The sequence below is a fragment of the Bos mutus genome, chromosome 14 (assembly GCF_027580195.1).
Source record: "Bos mutus isolate GX-2022 chromosome 14, NWIPB_WYAK_1.1, whole genome shotgun sequence".
In the NCBI taxonomy this organism is placed as follows: Eukaryota; Metazoa; Chordata; class Mammalia; order Artiodactyla; family Bovidae; genus Bos; species Bos mutus.
This window is the reverse complement of record NC_091630.1, coordinates 21,346,983-21,366,199: the sequence shown is the minus strand read 5'-3', so window position 1 is coordinate 21,366,199 and position 19,217 is coordinate 21,346,983. Positions and strand designations below refer to the sequence as shown.

Genomic DNA, 19,217 nt, shown 5'->3' with positions numbered 1-19,217 from the left:
CTTTAAAACAAATTTCAGAAAGATTGAAAAGTCAAAATTTTTAAAAAATGAAATAATAAAAATATGAGGAGTATACAGTTAAATATTTAACTGATTTGGTGATAAATAAAGAGTTTCTAGGGATAAAAGGATGGAAAAAAATCATGAAATATGCAGTTAGCTATACTAAATTCAGTATTTCCAAATGACCAAAGAAAATTACTAGCTCAACATCAAAATGGGAAATATATCTGGAATATATGACAGCTAAATGAGTAAAATTCTAACCATTTAAAAATATCTCATCAATCAACAAGAGCAAAACCAATTAACATGCAATAGGATCTCGGGCAGAAGCAATAAAAGGAAAGAACAGACAATTCATAGAACAATATAGCAAAACATTCATCTTCACAATCAAAATAAAATGACAAAAAGATAGTATTTTTTGAGGTCTATTCAAATGGCAAAAATTTGGAGCATTAAGACTGAAAACTCAAGCACATCTGACGGAACAGAGTGTTATAATCTTTCTGCAGAGCAGGCTGCTAATCTGAATTAAAAGCTTAAAAGATTCGAAGCACAAATAGGTATCCGTGAAATACTCAGAAAACAGGCAAAAAATTATGTACAAAGGTAGCCATTATAATATCATTTACACTAGCAATTGGAAGCAGCTGCAACGACATCAAGTAGATGAATAGTTAGTTTGTGGTTCTTCCTTATGATAGAACACTAATGCAGTCATTTAAAGCATTTCTGAAGAACATCTGAAGGCTTAGAGAAAAGCTAATGATACACGATCAACTGAAAAAAATCAGAATAGAAAATTATATAGTATGATACCAATTTTGTAAATATGCAAAATATATATGAACTGGAAGAGGGAATACAACAAAATGTTAGCAACAGCTATATCTGGCAGAAAGGACTAAGGATAGCTTGTATTTAATTCTTTATACTGAGCAATTTTTCAGATGTTCTGTAATAAACATACTGTTCCTTTTAAAAGGAAACACAAAAGATGTTATTTTTACAACTATAGCTAACAGGCATTTTAAAATTTGCCATCAAGTGATGCAAGGACATTTTCAGAAACAAAAACTAATTTCAAAAAATCAGTAGACTTTTCTTCTATGAAAATTAATTACCAAAGAAATTCACTTTTTATAACTTCAAATTTTATTCACATAATTAGCACCATTAAAGAACTTAAAAACAAAGGTTGTAATACCTATTAAGGGACTACTCAGAAATACAGCCTAAAAGAAAAACTCTTATTAATTACAGGCAAATGTATGATTAGAATATAGTGCTTACCTTTTTCACTCACACTCTCACTTTCAATCTCAACATCATCGCAACTGGTATATTCAGGTGTAGAAGCTAATTCCTCCTCTGAACTGCTCAATGAAACCTGGCGCATTTTACCTCCTTTCTTTGATTTATGAGGCTTTGGTGGTGGAGGTCTCACTGACTCTGACTGGTCAGAACTGAGAGAATCATTCCTTAACATTGTTTCCATTTTTTCCCGTTTCGTTTTCCTTACAGCAGAACTAGGATCTAGGTGGTGTTGTTTCCTTAGTGAGTCAGTACGTCTCACGTCTGGTCTATCAATGGGTATTGGACTCCTCCGGGGGGTAGGAGGACTATGGTTTGTGGTCCTTTGTGGATAAGAACTTGGTCCCTGAGCCTCTCGAGTTCTTTCCATTGAATAAGATCGCTGATTTTCCATGGCAGCTCTACGTTCAGATATAGACCTTTGCCTTGATGGTCGTTCCATCCTTAGCATAGAAATCCTGGAGTCTTCCAATTCAGCATTTGCCAAAGAAACATCACTGTGCCTTCTCTCATGCCTGGCTCGTGACACTTCAGCATGGATACGCATTTGTTCTTCATAGGGCTGTGGCTTGACTGGATAACGGGCCAAATTCGGATCACTTCGATAGCGCGCCTGGTATTCCTCCTCTCTCCTCTGTCTTTCATATTCATCTCTACTCTCCACATCCTCGTCATCTACAATATATTCTTTGGAATGTCTATGACTTCTCCTGTTGGAGTCCCTATAATTTATATGATCAGACTCTTCATAAAACTGAGGTTCAGGTTGAGACCTCCTATCAGCATAATCTGATGGAGATCTAGGCATTGCGCTGTCCGAAGTAGCATACTGTGAATATTCTTCTCTTTCTTCCCTTTGGTCGTATCTTCTGTTCTGATCTCTAGACACTGATGGACTTCTTTTCCTAAATAACCAAAGAAAAAGAATGATAAGAAGAGCAGAATTTAAGCAATTTCACATTTTACTGATTCACTGGAAGGTTGGATGGATAAATTCAAATAGTTCTTTTGCTTCTTTTTTTTTTTTTTAATTTTGAAGTCATGCCATAACAAAAGTTTTACTGATACTCATTTTATTCAGTTCAAATAGGAAATTTAAAAGGTACTTTTAATATGCTTCTTCAATGGCATACCCTGTATGGAATATATATATGCCCACAAATCAAATAATCAACATTTCATTTTGCTGCTACAAAATAGCCTTTATTCTAACTTTTTTGCTTGGCTCAATACCCTTATGCTATCTCCCAATTGTTATTCAGAAGCTTAGAAAAATTTCATCTTCTTTTCTCTCTATTCCTGATACTTTGATTTCATAGTTACTTGGAAACATGATGAAGCTAAACTGATTGATCTTTAGTTGTTTGGTCAATAGTCTAGTCAACATTTTTTTACTAAAAAGTTGACTCTTAAAAGTCATTTTTCACTCATTATCTGCCTAGATCATGCTACTACTGGTTCATCTAAATCTTCATCTTATCATTATATTTCCAACCCTTTACTGCCTTAACTTGAGATAAGCAGTGTAAATAAATACCAACTATGATAATTTATTCATTTCAAAAAGAAATCAGAAAGATTTGCTACGTTCATTCCATCTTCATTAAATTAAGGCTGGCTCCATGACACTTCTGTCTTCTGTATCTATATGTCCTTAGAGCCTCAGAGAAACAGTTGTTCATTCAGTTTTCAACCTGCCCCTCTAACGCCATTCAAGCTGGTAGACCTTGCAATCACACAAATAACTCTTTGTCAACAAAATGTTCATACTGTCCTCTTCTCTGGCACAAACTCAAATAACAGCAATCACTAGACATGAGAAGCAACGGAACTGGAATCATGAAGATGTCAGGAAAGGTTTAGAATAACTGTTATAGAGATTTTGCCAGGACGCATGAAAGGGTGGGGTCAGTTGCAGTTAAAGACGACAAAGATTAGAGAGCTCAGTTGAGAATTTCTTAGATAATATTTTTTGATCCAAAAGAAAGAGCAGAGAAAGGATACATGTGGAATGACTCAACGTAACAAAATTATCATTCTCGTCTAAAAATCTCTTTTCTATCACCAACCCCCCATATCAGGAATGCAATCCGTCAAAGTATCAGTTAGAGTCTGTTAATAAAAACAAAAGTCACTCTAGGCTTTCCAGAGAGTCAGGGTTTCAATATAGAAATCAAAACTACACAATTGCTGATCCTGCTAACTAATGAAGGTCAGAGACGTTAATGTTGTTCTCAGCCTGGAGAACCAAGGACAGGAAACGGCTCTTAGGAAACTTCAGTGAATTCCAAAAGTCTTCGGGAATTTGCCACCAATTATCTCAGCTGATTACCACATTAGGGTAGTCAACTAACAGAAGCTTAATCCAGGAGCCACTAAAACTTTCACATCTGGCCATCTGCCTGCCAGCAACTCTGCTTGACAATAATGGTTTCTATCATCTCTTCTACCTTTCAAACCTCATACATGTGCATTGCTAGGGTTGACTCTAACCTAGAACCATAAAGGGAAAAGTACTATAGTAAATGAAGGAGCTGGCCTGTTGCCTTAAATGTTTTATGGTTAAGCAAGTGTATGTACTTAAAAAAAAAAAAAAAAAAGGACATTCGCTTACATATTTACATATAAAACATTTAGGACTTAATCACAAATCTTTTAGGTTTGTGATTTACATAACACCAGACTCCAATAGTTTAAAATATACAATCAAAACAGAGCACTCAAATTATACAGCATTAACTTACGTAATATCCTATTTATGTGTCTATTCTGCATAATTCATTTTCTTTTTGTCATTATTTTTATACATATGAATAAAGAAAAAATATTCTAGAATGGGAGCAATGTATCATGAAAAGAATACTGGAGTTAAGGGATCTGGGTTTCTTAGTCCTATTTTTACTATTAACCAGTTACTCGAACCTTTACAGACGTTTAATCTTTGAGCATGTACTTTAAAGTGAGAGATACAGATTATACACATTAACTCAAATATTATTTTAACAAGTATGTATTAGATAAAAACTTAATGCCATGTAGTATAATATAAATTAGGAATACAGAAATGATTAGATGACCCTTTGTTACAAGAAGCTGAGTGATTCTAAAATCCTCTTCCATTTCTTAAGATTATGATCTTATATCAGTACCACAACTTCATCAAGTTAATATGCCTAAATGAAAGTTTAAAGCATTGCAAAAAATAATGATAGTCTTATCAAGATGTAATTAACTTACTAGTGCCAATTTTTAAAATATTCACATCTCATTATCTAGCTACTTATCTACTTACTACACTACAAATATATATACTGAGATAAATGAAAATTTCTCTAGGGAACTCTAAAGAATAAGCAATTAAATAAGCTCTTTCTCAAACTGACCATCTGACCTCCATTAAATGCAGACTTTATGGAATTCAAATACATTTCAGTGTTTAAATAACAAATTGTTCCAACCTAAGTTAATAAATATATCTGTCTCTAAAAATAAGAAAGAATTTTTAAAGTTTCATTTAAAGAGTGCTTAACTAAGTTTTAATTTTATTACAATTAAGTGTGTATTGAATAGAAATTTATGTTTCCCCTGCACAAAATACTACTCATTCCATTCATAATTACTTAATTAGCATTCAGTACTGATCATATTTCCCCAGCATACTACTCATTCTACTTTAAATTACCTAATTTTAAGTACTATCCACTAAACCTTAAATTTTAACATACTTTTATATCTCCATTATTTGTTCAATCACTCAATAAATATTTATTTAGTGCTGACTATGGGCCAGTTATGATGCTGGTTGCTGGAAACACAACAGAGAAAAGGCACATAATGTGTCTGCCCTCAAGAAGTTCTTTCTAGTGGGGAAGACAGTAAGCACACAAACACATTAAGCTAAATTCATATACTAAGAAGACCTATGGAAGAAAATTGGAACAAGGTAAAATTACAAAAGTGACTGAGGGAAGCGTTCAAGAAAGAAGGTCTTTCTAAAAAAGTACATTTGAACTAAGACCTGAATAACATAGTTACACTATGTCTAGCCCGTTCATGTAAAACATAGCTTTGCTGGAAATGTCTTGGGGATTCATTTAGTTGCTACTCTTTCCCGTTGTTTTTTTTTTAACTCAAAGCTGTTTTATGAAATATAAATGTACTGAATTCTTCACTGTTATTTTATTAAATCAAGGATTTTCCAGGATAGTTCATCTCTAGATTCCATCTAAAATCAGGCCACTAAGCCTTTTTCACATGTTCCTCCCTTTCAAAAAATTTCAGGCTTCCAAACTGAGTAAATTGGAATTTATTATACTTGGTAAATACCTCATTATATTTTGTCTCATCTCAGTTGAAAGTCAAAAGAAAAACAAGCAGACTAAATCAGAATGAATGGACATTGGTTTTACAATATTATCAAAATACTTTCATGCCTAAGATTACTAATACAAATTAATGTCTCAAATGTGGGATTTAAGACTACAAGTAAATGAAGTAAAAAGTTGCAGAAAATGTTCACAGAAAATTGGATATTCTGAAGGAAAATAAACTTAGTGATGGTCTTTATCCTCACTGCACTCCTCTAGGTAATCTTACCCATTTCTATCCAGAAATATCTATAATACTGCTTAAATGTTATATTTCAAGAAGACAGGCTCCATGGATCTAAGGAGGGTGGCACATAATAGGTGCTCAATCTGCTGAATGAAAGAACTGATTGAATACTTGTCTCTTAGGTTATCTCTGCTTTTCATGGCTTGCTCTCTTCAGTACACAAACCCACTGATATGCTAAAACAGTCTAGTTCTTCTCTTTCCCCTACTACTCCCAAGGCAGTAATTATATGTTAATTATTGTATGTTAATTTTGCTTTTGTTGTTGGACTTCAGACTATTGTCTATAAAATGACTTCTTTGGCAAAAATGTATTTTGAGTGCCAATCCCTTTAGAATTAAACATTTAGAACAAGATCTCTTTGGAAATGAGGAATTTCTAGTAATATATTTAACATCATTATGGTTATTATGGGACAGACACAGGAAGGAAAAAGGAATACTTTATTCCCTTGAGGAGTTAACTTAAATTTCTGAAAGTAAGAAGGGTATAAAGTGAATACAGTGAAACTTTATAATCCAGGAAATATAGATTCTGTTTATTGATAAGAATACTTATTCATTACAGAATTCAATTCTAAAAGAAAGTATATTATTAAGTAGACCTTGCTGCTGCTGCTGCTAAGTCACTTAGCCAGCTATTTAAGTGCTTTTTAAAAATCATACCTTAGGAAAACTGAATTCAATATTAAAGCCAACAATTACTTTGTTCTAGAGATTATGAAATTTGCCTGAAGCATGTGAATCACACTGTGGATGTTGATTTTTCATACTATTTAAGTAAAACTTGAACATTGGTCATGATTTCTGAAATTGGGCTGACTATTGTCAGTTACTTAACATGGAATTGGGTTGTTATAAATATGCTTTGAGGTAGAGTACCTGAGAGTATTAAAGCCATGCTAGAAGCAGGGCAAGATACTCTAAGAATATTCTTACCAAACAATGAATCTGCTATCAGATATTCCAAAATATTCAAATACTCTGTCAAACAATTTTTACCAATTATATCATTAGAATTATTTCATATATACTTTCTTTAAATTAAAATTGCTGTATTTCTCAGACACTATATTTTTTCAGGGACTGAAGAAAATCCATGAAAATGTAACTACTGTACCTCTAAACTCTGCCTTCACTACTGGCCTTTGTAAGCCGGCCTTAGCATTTACTATTATCAGGTGGCAAACACTGAATAGGAAAAAGAATATAGTGGTAACTTGTACACTTCTCTAGACAATCATAAAGCATTTAACAGTATTTAACCCATAAATTTTAATTCAGAAGAAAGCAACAATTCATCTAAGATGTTATATTTCACTTATTCCTTCAAAGGCCCTGAGAAATTAAAAGGCACAATCCAGTATTATGACTTTTTTAGAATAAAATGTATTTGTGACATCATGCAGTGTTTTAATTTTTACTACTATGCATCAATCTCTATTTTTAATATATAACAATATCAATATCTATTTATATTACTCTGTATTTACCTAATATCTGTTCATCTTACTTCTCTTAACTGAAACTTAAGTTGATACAATTACTTTCTCTTTCACCATATTATAGTGGTCTTAATTAGAACTTGGAGAAGGAAATGGTAACCCACTCCAGTATTCTTACAGAAAATTCCATGGATAGACGAGCCTGGTGGGCTACAGTCCACAGAGTGGCAAAGAGCCAGACATGACCGAGCACACAAGCAATTTAACTGTAACTAGTTTATAGAAAATCACGTGCAGAAATATCTTAAATCTACTTTAATCAGCAGCATTCTTTGTCAACTGCTTTTAATTTTTGTCATCTGAACTAACGAGTCAATCTATCTCTAAATATTCGAGCTATACATTCACACCCGATACTTCATTATAAATGTTAGGCATAATAGTTTGAGCAAGAAACTCTAATTAGTCTCTTTAAAATTCCATGTCTAAAAATCATATTGACTAATAGTAAAACTCCAAATAAAAAGATTTTTCCTCAAATAAAGCCACTTTTAAGAATATCCCAAAGGTAGCTCAATTTATATACTGTATATTAATTCATGATGCTTTTAACATTAGTTTCTATTTTAATATTTATACCCTTTAGCATCCTACGTGGTTTGTGTTACTATACTACCTACAATACTTACTATATATAAATCATGAAGTGGCTGAAAATATAATCCAGTAAACATTTGAAAACATTTATAAGAACAGTGAAAGATTATACAAAAAACTTAACCTTTAATATTTATAAATTTTTAATTCTGAAAACCTATGGAATTTTTAAGAATCATAGTGACATTGAGAGAAGAATGAAGAACTTGAAGTTACTAATTTCTCTAAATGCAAATCTGTATTATTACAATTAATACTACCTATATGAAAATCTCTTACCCATGTTTTTAGTAGAGATTACTGAATAATTATCACTATATTAGCATAAGAATAGAAATTATATTTGAAGAGTCAATAATCTGAAAAAGTCTCCAACTTTAGAAGCTAAATACAGCATGATAATGCTAAAATAAATTGAAATGATACTTCCTTAATTGAACTACACAATGCTAACCATATAGTTTAAACATAACACTGTAATAAAATTCCAAAATTTGAAGCTGGTAAGGCACATTAAATCAAGGATTTAACAGATGCATACAATCCTGTAAAACATAAAATATGTAGGTTCTATCCCTATAATTCCTACAAAAAAGGAATTTTAACAAATCAAACAATTTATATTCATCATAAAACAAGAAAAAAATCAATCTTTTTTTAGGGTTCACAGTATTCAACACATTTTTTATAGTTTTACCTTTCGCTCAACCAATGCACATCTGTCGAGCATGAAGCATCATGTTGACAAAAATACATCAACACTGTTCCAGGGAGTGCTTTCATTTAATCCTTCTAGCTCGGGCAAAATCATTGGAGCCATCCTTAATCAGATGATTTGAAAGTCTCTATTTGCTTACAATCATTATATTTCAAAACTCAATTACTAAAAAGTTACACATAAAACAAAACTCATTCGCGGATGGAGTCATAAAATCCTCTAGTGATAGGCCTGTTAAGAAAAAGGTTATTCTTTAATGTCGTTACTATGTGGCTGTATATAGCTCAGGTCAAGTAAGAATGTACTCTGTAAGAAGGATTATGGTACTTAGCTGATTAGTGCCTCACAATACTGAAAACTAAATGCATCCTACATCCAAGGCATTTCTGGGCACTATACTGAAAACAGACAGATTCAAAAATCATAAACCATGTTCTCCTATATGAGTTACAGTATTTCTAAAATAACAGGATTCACTGTGTTTGCCATTGATGTCTACCACACTGCTGTCACGATAAAATGTAGAGGGGTAGTAAAAGATGGTGATGGTTTAACAGGACTACTCTGTCATTTCTTTTCAATTATTCAGTAAGAAGTTTCTTAATCTTCATGAAAAGAGAGTGCTCCCCTAAAGGCGTAATGAAAGAGGAAGTAGCAGTTTCTATAAAAAATTAATTTAAAAAATGTGCTCCATGAGCTAAGAATTTGGTTAGACACTCAGTTTAAATCAAGCTTTGCTCACTTTTATCACTTCAGTGCCTCTATTTAGTCATTCAAAAAACTAAAAAAAAAAAAAGATAACACCATGGATTTCTTTCTACCAAAAGCCAAATACCTAGATGTTAATATTATCCTTTTGAGAATTATATTTAAGTGATTCCAAATAAACATATAAAACTGAGAAAAAGTCAGCATTTGTAGAGTAAGGAGTGTGTTGTGTTTTCGTCTCCAGTATTTTAAGTTTAAATGAGGGTTTAGGAATACGTCATAACACTGCAGGGGAGGGGAGGAGTAGAGACAGACAAAGTCATTTTTACCCCCCAAGATTCCTAATGAAGATTTGTAGGTTATCAAACAGAAAGGAAATAAAAATTCAAGTTAATTCATTTTCACAGGAATATAAACCAATAATAAAATTCAACCACTTAGACCCCACAGTTCATATCAAACTGAAAAACAATTCCACACAATACTTGATTCTTCCAAGCAGTTAATTCCAGAAGATTTCAGAAACACCATCACAGCTGATGGATATAGCAAACTCTCTTCTTTCCTTTTCCTTCCATTCACTTTTAACCCCTCAGTGATCTCTTGGCAGTATTTTCCCAACTGCAACGCACAGTCTGCTGCCCTTCTTCTCTCTCCTATCAACCCTGCTTCTCTCGTTTGTCCATCTCAGACTGTCATTTGTATCATTTCTAACATCACTGCTGCTTTCCTTTACTCTCTAAAGAATGTTCCAGGTCTCCAATTTCTTCTTCCCCACCCTTTGACAGTGATACTGTCTTTTTTAACTCTTTACTTCATCTGTTTTTTCTCAATTATTTCCTAGGTAAGTACCTATACATTCAAATTTATGAAGGTCCAATTTGGGGTTTAAACAGTTTTCATGGGACTATTACAATTTTAGTATCCATTGACCACTTCAGAAGTACAAAATAAGAAGAAGACTCTATGAATTAGATACCAGCTTAATTTTATTTTATCCATAACAATATTTTCAACTTATATTTGAAAAATGAAGACCTTGTATGTAAATCTCTAGAAAATGATGCACAAATGATGCTACCTAATAGTTACATATTTGGGCCATGCCCCACTCCAGCTATCTTTCCCAAAATTACCATATCAAAAATACATGATGACTAAGCACCATTCTATACTAGAAGATAATTTAAACCAGTAGTAATTTTCTCTTCAAGAAAATTAGAGATACTAAGGGAACATTTCATGCAAAGATGGGCTCAATAAAGGAGAGAAATGGTAGGGACCTAACAGAAGCAAAAGATACTAAGAAGAGGTGGCAAGAATACACAGAAGAATGATACAAAAAAGATCTTCATGACCCAGATAATCACAATGGTGTGTGATCACTCACCTAGAGCCAGATATCCTGGAACGTGGAGTCAAGAGGGCCTTAGGAAGCATCACTACGAACAAAGCTACTGGAAGTGATGGAATTCCAGTTGAGCTATTTCAAATCCTAAAAGATGATGCTGTGAAAGTGATCCACTCATTATGCCAGGAAATCTGGAAAACTCAGCAGTGGCCACAGGACTGGAAAAGGTCAGTTTTCATTCCAATCCCAAAGAAAGGCAATGCCAAAGAATGCACAAACTACTGCACAATTGCACTCATCCCACACACGAGAAAAGTAATGACCAAAATTCTCCAAGCCAGGATTCAACAGTACATGAACTGTGCAATTCCAGATGTTCAAGCTGGATTAAGAAAAGGCAGAGGAACCAGAGATCACATTGCCAACATCCGCTGGATCGTCAAAAAAGCAAGAGAGTTCCAGAAAAAAATCTACTTTTGCTTTATTGACTACAACAAAGCCTTTGACTGTGTGGATCACAATCAACTGTGGAAAATTCTTAAAGAGATGGGAATACCAGACCACCTGACCTGCCTCTTAAGAAATCTGTATGCAGGTCAAGAAGCAACAGTTAGAACTGGACATGGAACAATGGATTGGTTCCAAAATGGGAAAGGAGTACGTCAAGGCTGTATACTGTCACCCTGCCTATTTAACTTATATGCAGAGTACATCATGTGAAATGTTGGGCTGGATGAAGCACAAGCTGGAATCAAGATTGCTGGGAGAAATATCAATAGCCTCAGATACGCAAATGACACCCCCCTTATGGCAGAAAGTGAAGAAGAACTAAAGAGCCTCTTGATGAAAGTGAAAGAGGAGAGTGAAACAGTTGGCTTAAAACTCAACATTCAGAAAACTATGGCATCCAGTCCCATCACTGCATGGGAAATAGATGGGGAAACAGTGGAAACAGTGACAGACTTTATTTTCTTGGGCTCCAAAATCACTGCAGATGGTGACTGCAGCCATGAAATTATAGATGCTTCCTCCTTGGAAGAAAAGCTATGACCAACCTAGACAGCATATTAAAAAGCAGAGACATTACTTTGCCAGCAAAGGTCTGTCTAGTCAAAGTTATGGTTTTTCCAGTAGTCATGTATGGATGTGAGAGTTGGACTATAAAGAAAGCTGAGCACCGAAGAATTGATGCTTTTGAACCGTGGTGTTGGAGGAGACGCTTGAGAGTCACTTGGACTGCAAGGAGATCCAACCAGTTGATCCTAAAGGAAATCAGTCCTAAATATTCATTGGAAGGACTGATGCTGAAGCTGAAACTCCAATACTGAAATGAACTGAAGATGCTCTATCTACGTCTATGGCAGCCTTAAAACAATCTGACAATAAAGATTCATTGGAATCAATATAAAGAAGTACAATGAGCAAGATAGGAAAAATAGAAAATTTTAAAAAGAATAAATAAGTTAACCCACCAACTACCTTCCATAATCACAGAAAGTCTCTAGAGTTACTTCATTTGATTTTTTACTGATATTTATATTCTTTTAATGCTACTGTCCCTTTATTGAACTTCAACTATTGGTTTCATATACTTGTTCTCTCCCCCTATTTCTATTTGCTCCAAAGGGACAAAAGATTTTTGGTTAGGGCCTGTAATTACACTTAGACAAAAAAGAGAAATATCTTCCTATAAAATGAAACAAACATATCTAGAAGTATACATCAAATTCAAAAAGAAATGCTGTTTATCTGCAAATCAATCATATGTATAATTGATTTTCATCTTAAATGCTTAATTCCTTACTGAGAAAAAAACCATAGTGTTTTAAAATATGGAAAATTCAGATAAGTGGAAGAACGGCATTTTCTGTTTCCATTAAGGGTAATTCTTTCCTTCCAGCTGTTCACCCAATCCATGAGGAAATTCTGCTGGATCTACTTTCTGAATATATTCAGAATCCAAACACTTCTCACCAGCTCCACGAGTACAAGCCTGGTTTCACCAGTATTTCTCATGTGAATTACTGGAAAACTTCCTGAGTGGTCTCCCTACTTCTACAATATCCCTTCAGCTCTCTCTTAGCACAGCAGCAATAATGTACCTCATATCATATCATTAACACGCTTAAAACCCTTCAACAACTTCCCATTTTGCTTATCATGCCTAGAGGATCCAGCACCCATTGCTCCTTGTCCTCCTCCCCAGCTGCTTGCCCCTGCTCACTCAGATCCAGCCATGCTGGCTTCCCTGTACGTTTTCACTTAAGATCATTGCTCTGCCTAAAATGCTGTTTCTCCAGAAATCAGCAGAGACATCTAGTCTTCTAGTCAGTAAAAAGCTTCTTTTAATTCTTCTCTCATATCTCACTTTCTCGGAGTGAAACCTGGTCTCAAGAAGGCTTCCCCTGGTCACCCTGTTGAATACTTCAATCTCCATCTCTACCCCTCCCCTTCCAAGTCCCAATCCCTTTAACCTGCTTTACTTTTTTACCTTTTTCATAACATATCTCACCTTCTTCTTATGATATTTTAAAATATTTTTATTGGAGTCTAGCTGATTTACAATGTTGTGTTAGTTTCAGGTATATATCTCAAAGTGAATCAGTTATACATATATCTACTCTTTAGATTCTTCTCCCTTATAGGCCATTATAGTGTATTGAGTTATACAGTGTTATACAGTAGGTTATACAGTGTTATACAGTAGGTTCTAATTATTAATAGCTATCTATTCTATGTATAGTAATGTATATACATCAATCACAATCTTCCAATTTATCCCTCCTGCCCTCTTATCCCCAGTAACCATAAATTTGTCCTTGATATATTTTTTGTTTATCATGTTTACTGTTTGTTTCTTCTTGCGTAAGTTTCACAGGCATGGAGCACCATTTTGGTTACTTTGTTGTCGTTGTTGTTCAGTAACTTAGTTGTGTCCAACTCTTTGCAACCCCATGTATTGCAGAAGGCCAGGCTTCCCTGTCTTTCACTATCTCCTGGACTTTGCTCAAACCCATGTCCATTGAGTCAACGGATGCCATCCAACCATCTCATCCTCTGAGGCCCACTTCTCCTTTTACCTTCAATCTTGCCCAGCATCAGGGCTTTTTCCAATGAGTCAGCTCTTCACAACAGGTGGCCAAAGTATTGCAGCTTCAGCTTTAGCAACAGTCCTTCCAATGAATATTCAGGGTTGATTTCCTCTAGGATTCACTAGTTTGATCTCCCTGCTGTCCAAGAGACTCTCAAGAGTCTTCTCCAGCACCACAAGTCAAAAGTATCAATTCTTCGGCACTCAGCCTTCTTTATGGTCCAACTCTCACATCTGTACATGACTACTGGAAAAACCATAGCTTTAACTATATGGACCTTTGTCAGCAAAGTGATGTCTCTGCTTTTTAATATGTTGTCTAGATTTATCACAGCTTTTCTTCCAAGGAAGAAGCATCTTCTAATTTCATGACTGCAGTCACCATCTGCAGTGATTTTGGAGCCCAAGAAAATAAAGTCTGTCATTGTTTCCACTGTTTCCCCATCTATTTGCCATGAAGTGATGGGACCAGATGTCATGATCTTAGTTTTTTCAATGTTGAGTTTTAAGCCAGCTTTTTCTACTCTCCTCTTTCACCTTCGTCAAGAGGTCTCTTCACTTTCTGCCATTATGGTGGTGTTATCCGCATATCTGAGGTTATAGATAATTCTTCTGGCAACCTTGATTCCAGCTTGTGCTTCATCCAGCCCAGCATTTCGCATGATGTACTTGCATATAAATCAAATAAGCAGGGTGACAAAATACAGCCTTGATGTAGTCCTTTCCCAGTTTTGAACCAGTCCATTGTTCCATGTCCAGTTCTAACTGTTGCTTCTTGAACTCCATATAGGTTTCTCAGAAGGCAGGTAAAGTGGTCTAATATACCCATCTCTTTAAGAATTTTCCAGTTTTTTGTTATTTGGTCACTTTATTCCCAAATAACTGGCCTACTGTTGCTGCTGCTAAGTCGCTCAGTCGTGTCCAACTCTGTGCGACCCCAGAGACAGCAGCCCACCAGGTTCCCCCGTCCCTGGGATTCTCCAGGCAAGAACACTGGAGTGGGTTGCCATTTCCTTCTCCAATGCAGTAAAGTGAAAAGTGAAAGTGAAGTTGCTTAGTCATGTCCGACTCTTAGCAACCCCATGGACTGCAGCGCACCAGGCTCCTCCATCCATGGGATTTTCCAGGCAAGAGCACTGGAATGGGGTGCCATTGCCAGTATGTGCTCAATAAATTGGAGAATGCAATGGCACCCCACTCCAGAACTCTTGCTTGGAAAATCCCATGGATGGAGGAGCCTGGTGGGCTGCAGTCCATGGGGTCGCTAGGAGTTGGACACGACTGAGTGACTTCACTTTGACTTTTCACTTTCATGCATTGGAGAAGGAAATGGCAACCCATTTCAGTGTTCTTGCCCGGAGAATCCCATGGACAGAGGGGCCTGGTGGGCTGCTGTCTATGGGGTCACACAGAGTCGGACACGACTGAAGTGACTTAGCAGCAGTAGCAGCAGCAGCTCAATAAATATTTATTGAATAAGTAAAGAAAGCTACAGAAGCAAAGTATTTTTTACACTATGATTAAACATAAATGTCATTCACCCAACTTGCCCGACTTAGCTACAATAAAAACTTAATAGGATTAGACAAAACTCACACCATTTGTTTTCCTTTTTGTATTTTAACTTGAAAAATACACTGACAAAGTACTGAAAACATTACTTTCAGGTGAACAAGCAAATATGTGCCTTGACTGAAGGAGTTTTGAGAATACTGACCTCTTCACTCTCCCAACTACTGGATGTTTTTGTCCAATTTTGTTGACTTTTTAAGAGTGATTTAAGAATTTAAGTGATCTTTCAGAGATGTAGAGAAAACTGCATCGGTGAAATAGGGAAAGGCGAGGAGTTAAAGAAAATCTGTTTCTTGATAGTAGAAGAAAAAGAATATTTGAAAATAGAGAAACAGAGCTAGTTCTGTCAATTAGCCTGCCACTAATCTGCATGAGAATACCACTCACTCATATTATTTTAGAATATTGCAGGTACAAAGAAAGCACTTTCTGAACAAGATTTTTCTTGGAAGAGAATTCCTGACAACCAAATCAATACAGTACTGTTTGGAGCAACTGCCATGACAAATCAAAACCAAATAAACAAAATATACTGTATCTAAATGTGGGAAACTTCATTACACAGCATTTGTGATAACAGAATTTTTCCTATATGATTCCTGTGATTTTATGTACCAAATAAATACCCTAATAGCATGTTGTATATCTTGATAGAAAGCTGAAAAAACTTACACAAAATACTTCTACATGATCTGCACTTTCAGATCTGACTCAATTAGATTTATTAAAGAAACTGGATTTATCATCCAGTTAAAGAATGCTCTTTCTCAAACAGAGAAAACAGTACCTAACATCTGCATCTAGCATGATACTTTGGGATCCTTAGTTATCTGTATTAAATATTGCACTGCTTCAAATCATGCTTCAATCAGCACCACTGTTTACATATGCAATGTATTCTCTGGAATATACATACTCTTGATTTCTTAATTCTTCAAGATGAATAAAAGATTGTCAAGTGGAATCTTTAGCAGATTGTCTTCCAAAGAGGTTGAAAGTAAAATATAATTTTTCTTGGGGCACCATTCTTTTCACTCCATTCCCAGTCTCAGAAAGTCTATCCCAAACCCATATATTTACATGAGTTTAATATTAAAATATGATGTAAAATATAAGGAAATTTTACAAAGGAGGTAAAGAAGATCTTCTTTTTAATAATTCTGTTCTTTACCTGAAGTAATTTTCCCTTTGGTAAATCTCTCTTAGCCTCTTATCAGCTGTCCCCTCCCCCACACTCTTCTACAAATTCCCTATCAGTGATATAATACAGACAGGAGAAAAAAAAGGATGATGTCTGCTGATGCCAGGCCCCAAAGATGAGACAGAGTGTGATGGATGCCACTGGTGGGACTGAGTTATGAAGGAAGGCTGTCAAATGTTAACAAGTGTTGTTCTGTGGTTTTATAATATTTAAAACATGATATCCTCTTTTAAATACTACATTAATAGAGAGATAAACCATGCGAATGATGAGTCACCAGAGTAGACACTGGAGTTAGGCCTTCCTTTTGAATGCAGGAATCCAGATAAATCATGTATTTTACCACTTTCATAGCAAAGTTTCTTTAGCAATGTTAAAAGTAACTGGTAGAAAATAATACCACACAGTGAAATTAGTTGCATAACCTTTTATTTATGCCTTGTCTCTAAAAATGTGTTAGGTAACAAGTTAAAAATAGGTGAATTTTTAGGTCACTTAAATTCTTCTGAATGAATAGAAAATGTACTGCTAACAACTGTGATGATAACTGTCGCTAGCCCTCTGTCATCTACTTCTCTTCTCTCTTGGGAAAGGAAGAAATGTCTCTTCCATTCTCAGCTTTGTAGTCTGGTTTGAACTGAACCAGCCTCACATGTCCTAGGGATGAGCCATAGTTAGCAAAGACCATCCCTGCATGCACTATTCCTGTTATAATGATTAGCACAATGACCTAAGCTGGACCAATTGCCATTATTCTTAAGGACATTTCACTGTCAGTGGTGACACAGATTTCCTGTTTTGTGATTGAGAAGTCACATAACTCTCAGAGCTACTGAAGTCAACTTGGGATTATGAGTTGGGGAAGTCTCCCAAAATGGAGTCAATATCCACCTAGTGACAATTAAAAATAGAAAGAACGAACTAACACAATGTTGTAGACCAATTATACTTCAAAAACAAAACAATAAACTCAGAGAAAAAAAGATGAGATTTGTGGTTACCAGAAATGAGGGATGTGAAATTGGAAGAAGGCAAGTCAAAAATTAAAAACTTCAATGATTAAAGAAAATGTCAGACAATTATTTAAAATGTGCTAATTTTTCTGGATTTTACCATGACTATGGTATTTGTCAGCCTTTCAAATTTGTGATTTCTATGATTTATTTTCCCTTTCTAAGTAAATATTGACGTTTGCACCTAATTTTGAATTTGTGATTTTGATTTCTTTTCTTCAAGAGGGTCACACAAATTTGGTAAGCTTCAGGCCCACAAGTCTGGACCTGATTCTGGTAGAAGATGAAAGATTATAGAGATTTGAAGATGTATTCAAGCCTTGCATAGGTACTTAAAAATTTTTTAATAATAAAAATGAGTTACATGCCTTCAAAAAACTTATAAACGTAGAGTTGTAAGATAAATAAGTACTAGGGATGTAATGAACAAAATGATAATTAACACTGCCGTATATGTGAAAGTTGTTAACAGAGTACATCCTAAGAGTTCTCACACAGGAAAAATATTTTTTATACTTCTTTAATTTTGTATTTATGAGATGATGAATGGTCACTAAATTTACTGTGATAATCATTTCATAATGTATGTAAGTGAAACCACTATTGTTGTACAGCTTAAACTGTATGTCAATTATATCTTAACAAAACTAGAAGAAAAAAATTAAAAACGAAAAGAAGGAAATTACAACCTAAGTCACATTCTATGCTATTCAGGATCAATCCTCACCTGAAGCAACATGGACCTCTGGAGCTTTGATTCTGGTAAACCAATAAACTCTTTTATTTTTTAAGCCAGTCCCAGTTGAGTTTTCTATTACTTGCAACTGAAATCTTCTTGGTTGGCACACAATCTCTAATACAGACTCTGCTGCTGCTGCTGCTGCTGCTAAGTCGCTTCAGTCGTGTCCGACACTGTGTGACCCCATAGACGGCAGCCCACCAGGCTCCCCTGTCTCTGGGATTCTCAAGGCGAGAACACTGGAGTGGGTTGCCATTTCCTTCTCCAATGCATGAAAGTGAAAAGTGAAAGTGAAGTTGCTCAGTGGTATCCAACTCTTAGCAACCCCAGGGACTGCAGCCTACCAGGCTCCTTAGTCCATGGGATTTTCCAGGCGAGAGTACTGGAATGGGTTGCCATTGCCTTCTCTGAATACAGACTCTAAAATCTGTTTACTACTTTCTCATCAGCTGTCATGATGTTTATGAACTCTGTTTCTATGGAAATTGGTTTTTCCTTTTTGAAAAGCAAGCACACTGGGACTTGTATTCTATAGTCATGTTGTTTCTTTAAAGTAGCTTTACACTAAAAACAGCCATCTAATGAGATCAAAATCTTTACTGGGATCAAAAACCACAAGACTGGATGTTTGGTATTAAATTTCATTTGATAATGATGACAGTAGACTGATTCTATTTAAGGCTAGAAAGCAATAAAAACAAATTACATTCCACATGGAAGTAATCCACATGAAACTATCTCCCACCCAACTTTAAAGCTAATTCAGAAATACATAAAAGAGGTAGTAGA

At 35.1% G+C, this 19,217-nt stretch overlaps 1 protein-coding gene across 1 annotated transcript in view; it reads right to left on the bottom strand.

Moving 5' to 3' along the window:
• Positions 1–19,217, bottom strand: part of RIMS2 (regulating synaptic membrane exocytosis 2) — a 601,046-nt gene that overhangs the window by 312,138 nt on the left and 269,691 nt on the right. The window contains exon 6 of the mRNA XM_070382789.1: positions 1,300–2,225. Within this exon, the coding sequence (XP_070238890.1) occupies positions 1,300–2,225 (926 nt within the window). The remainder of the gene's footprint in view (positions 1–1,299; positions 2,226–19,217) is intronic.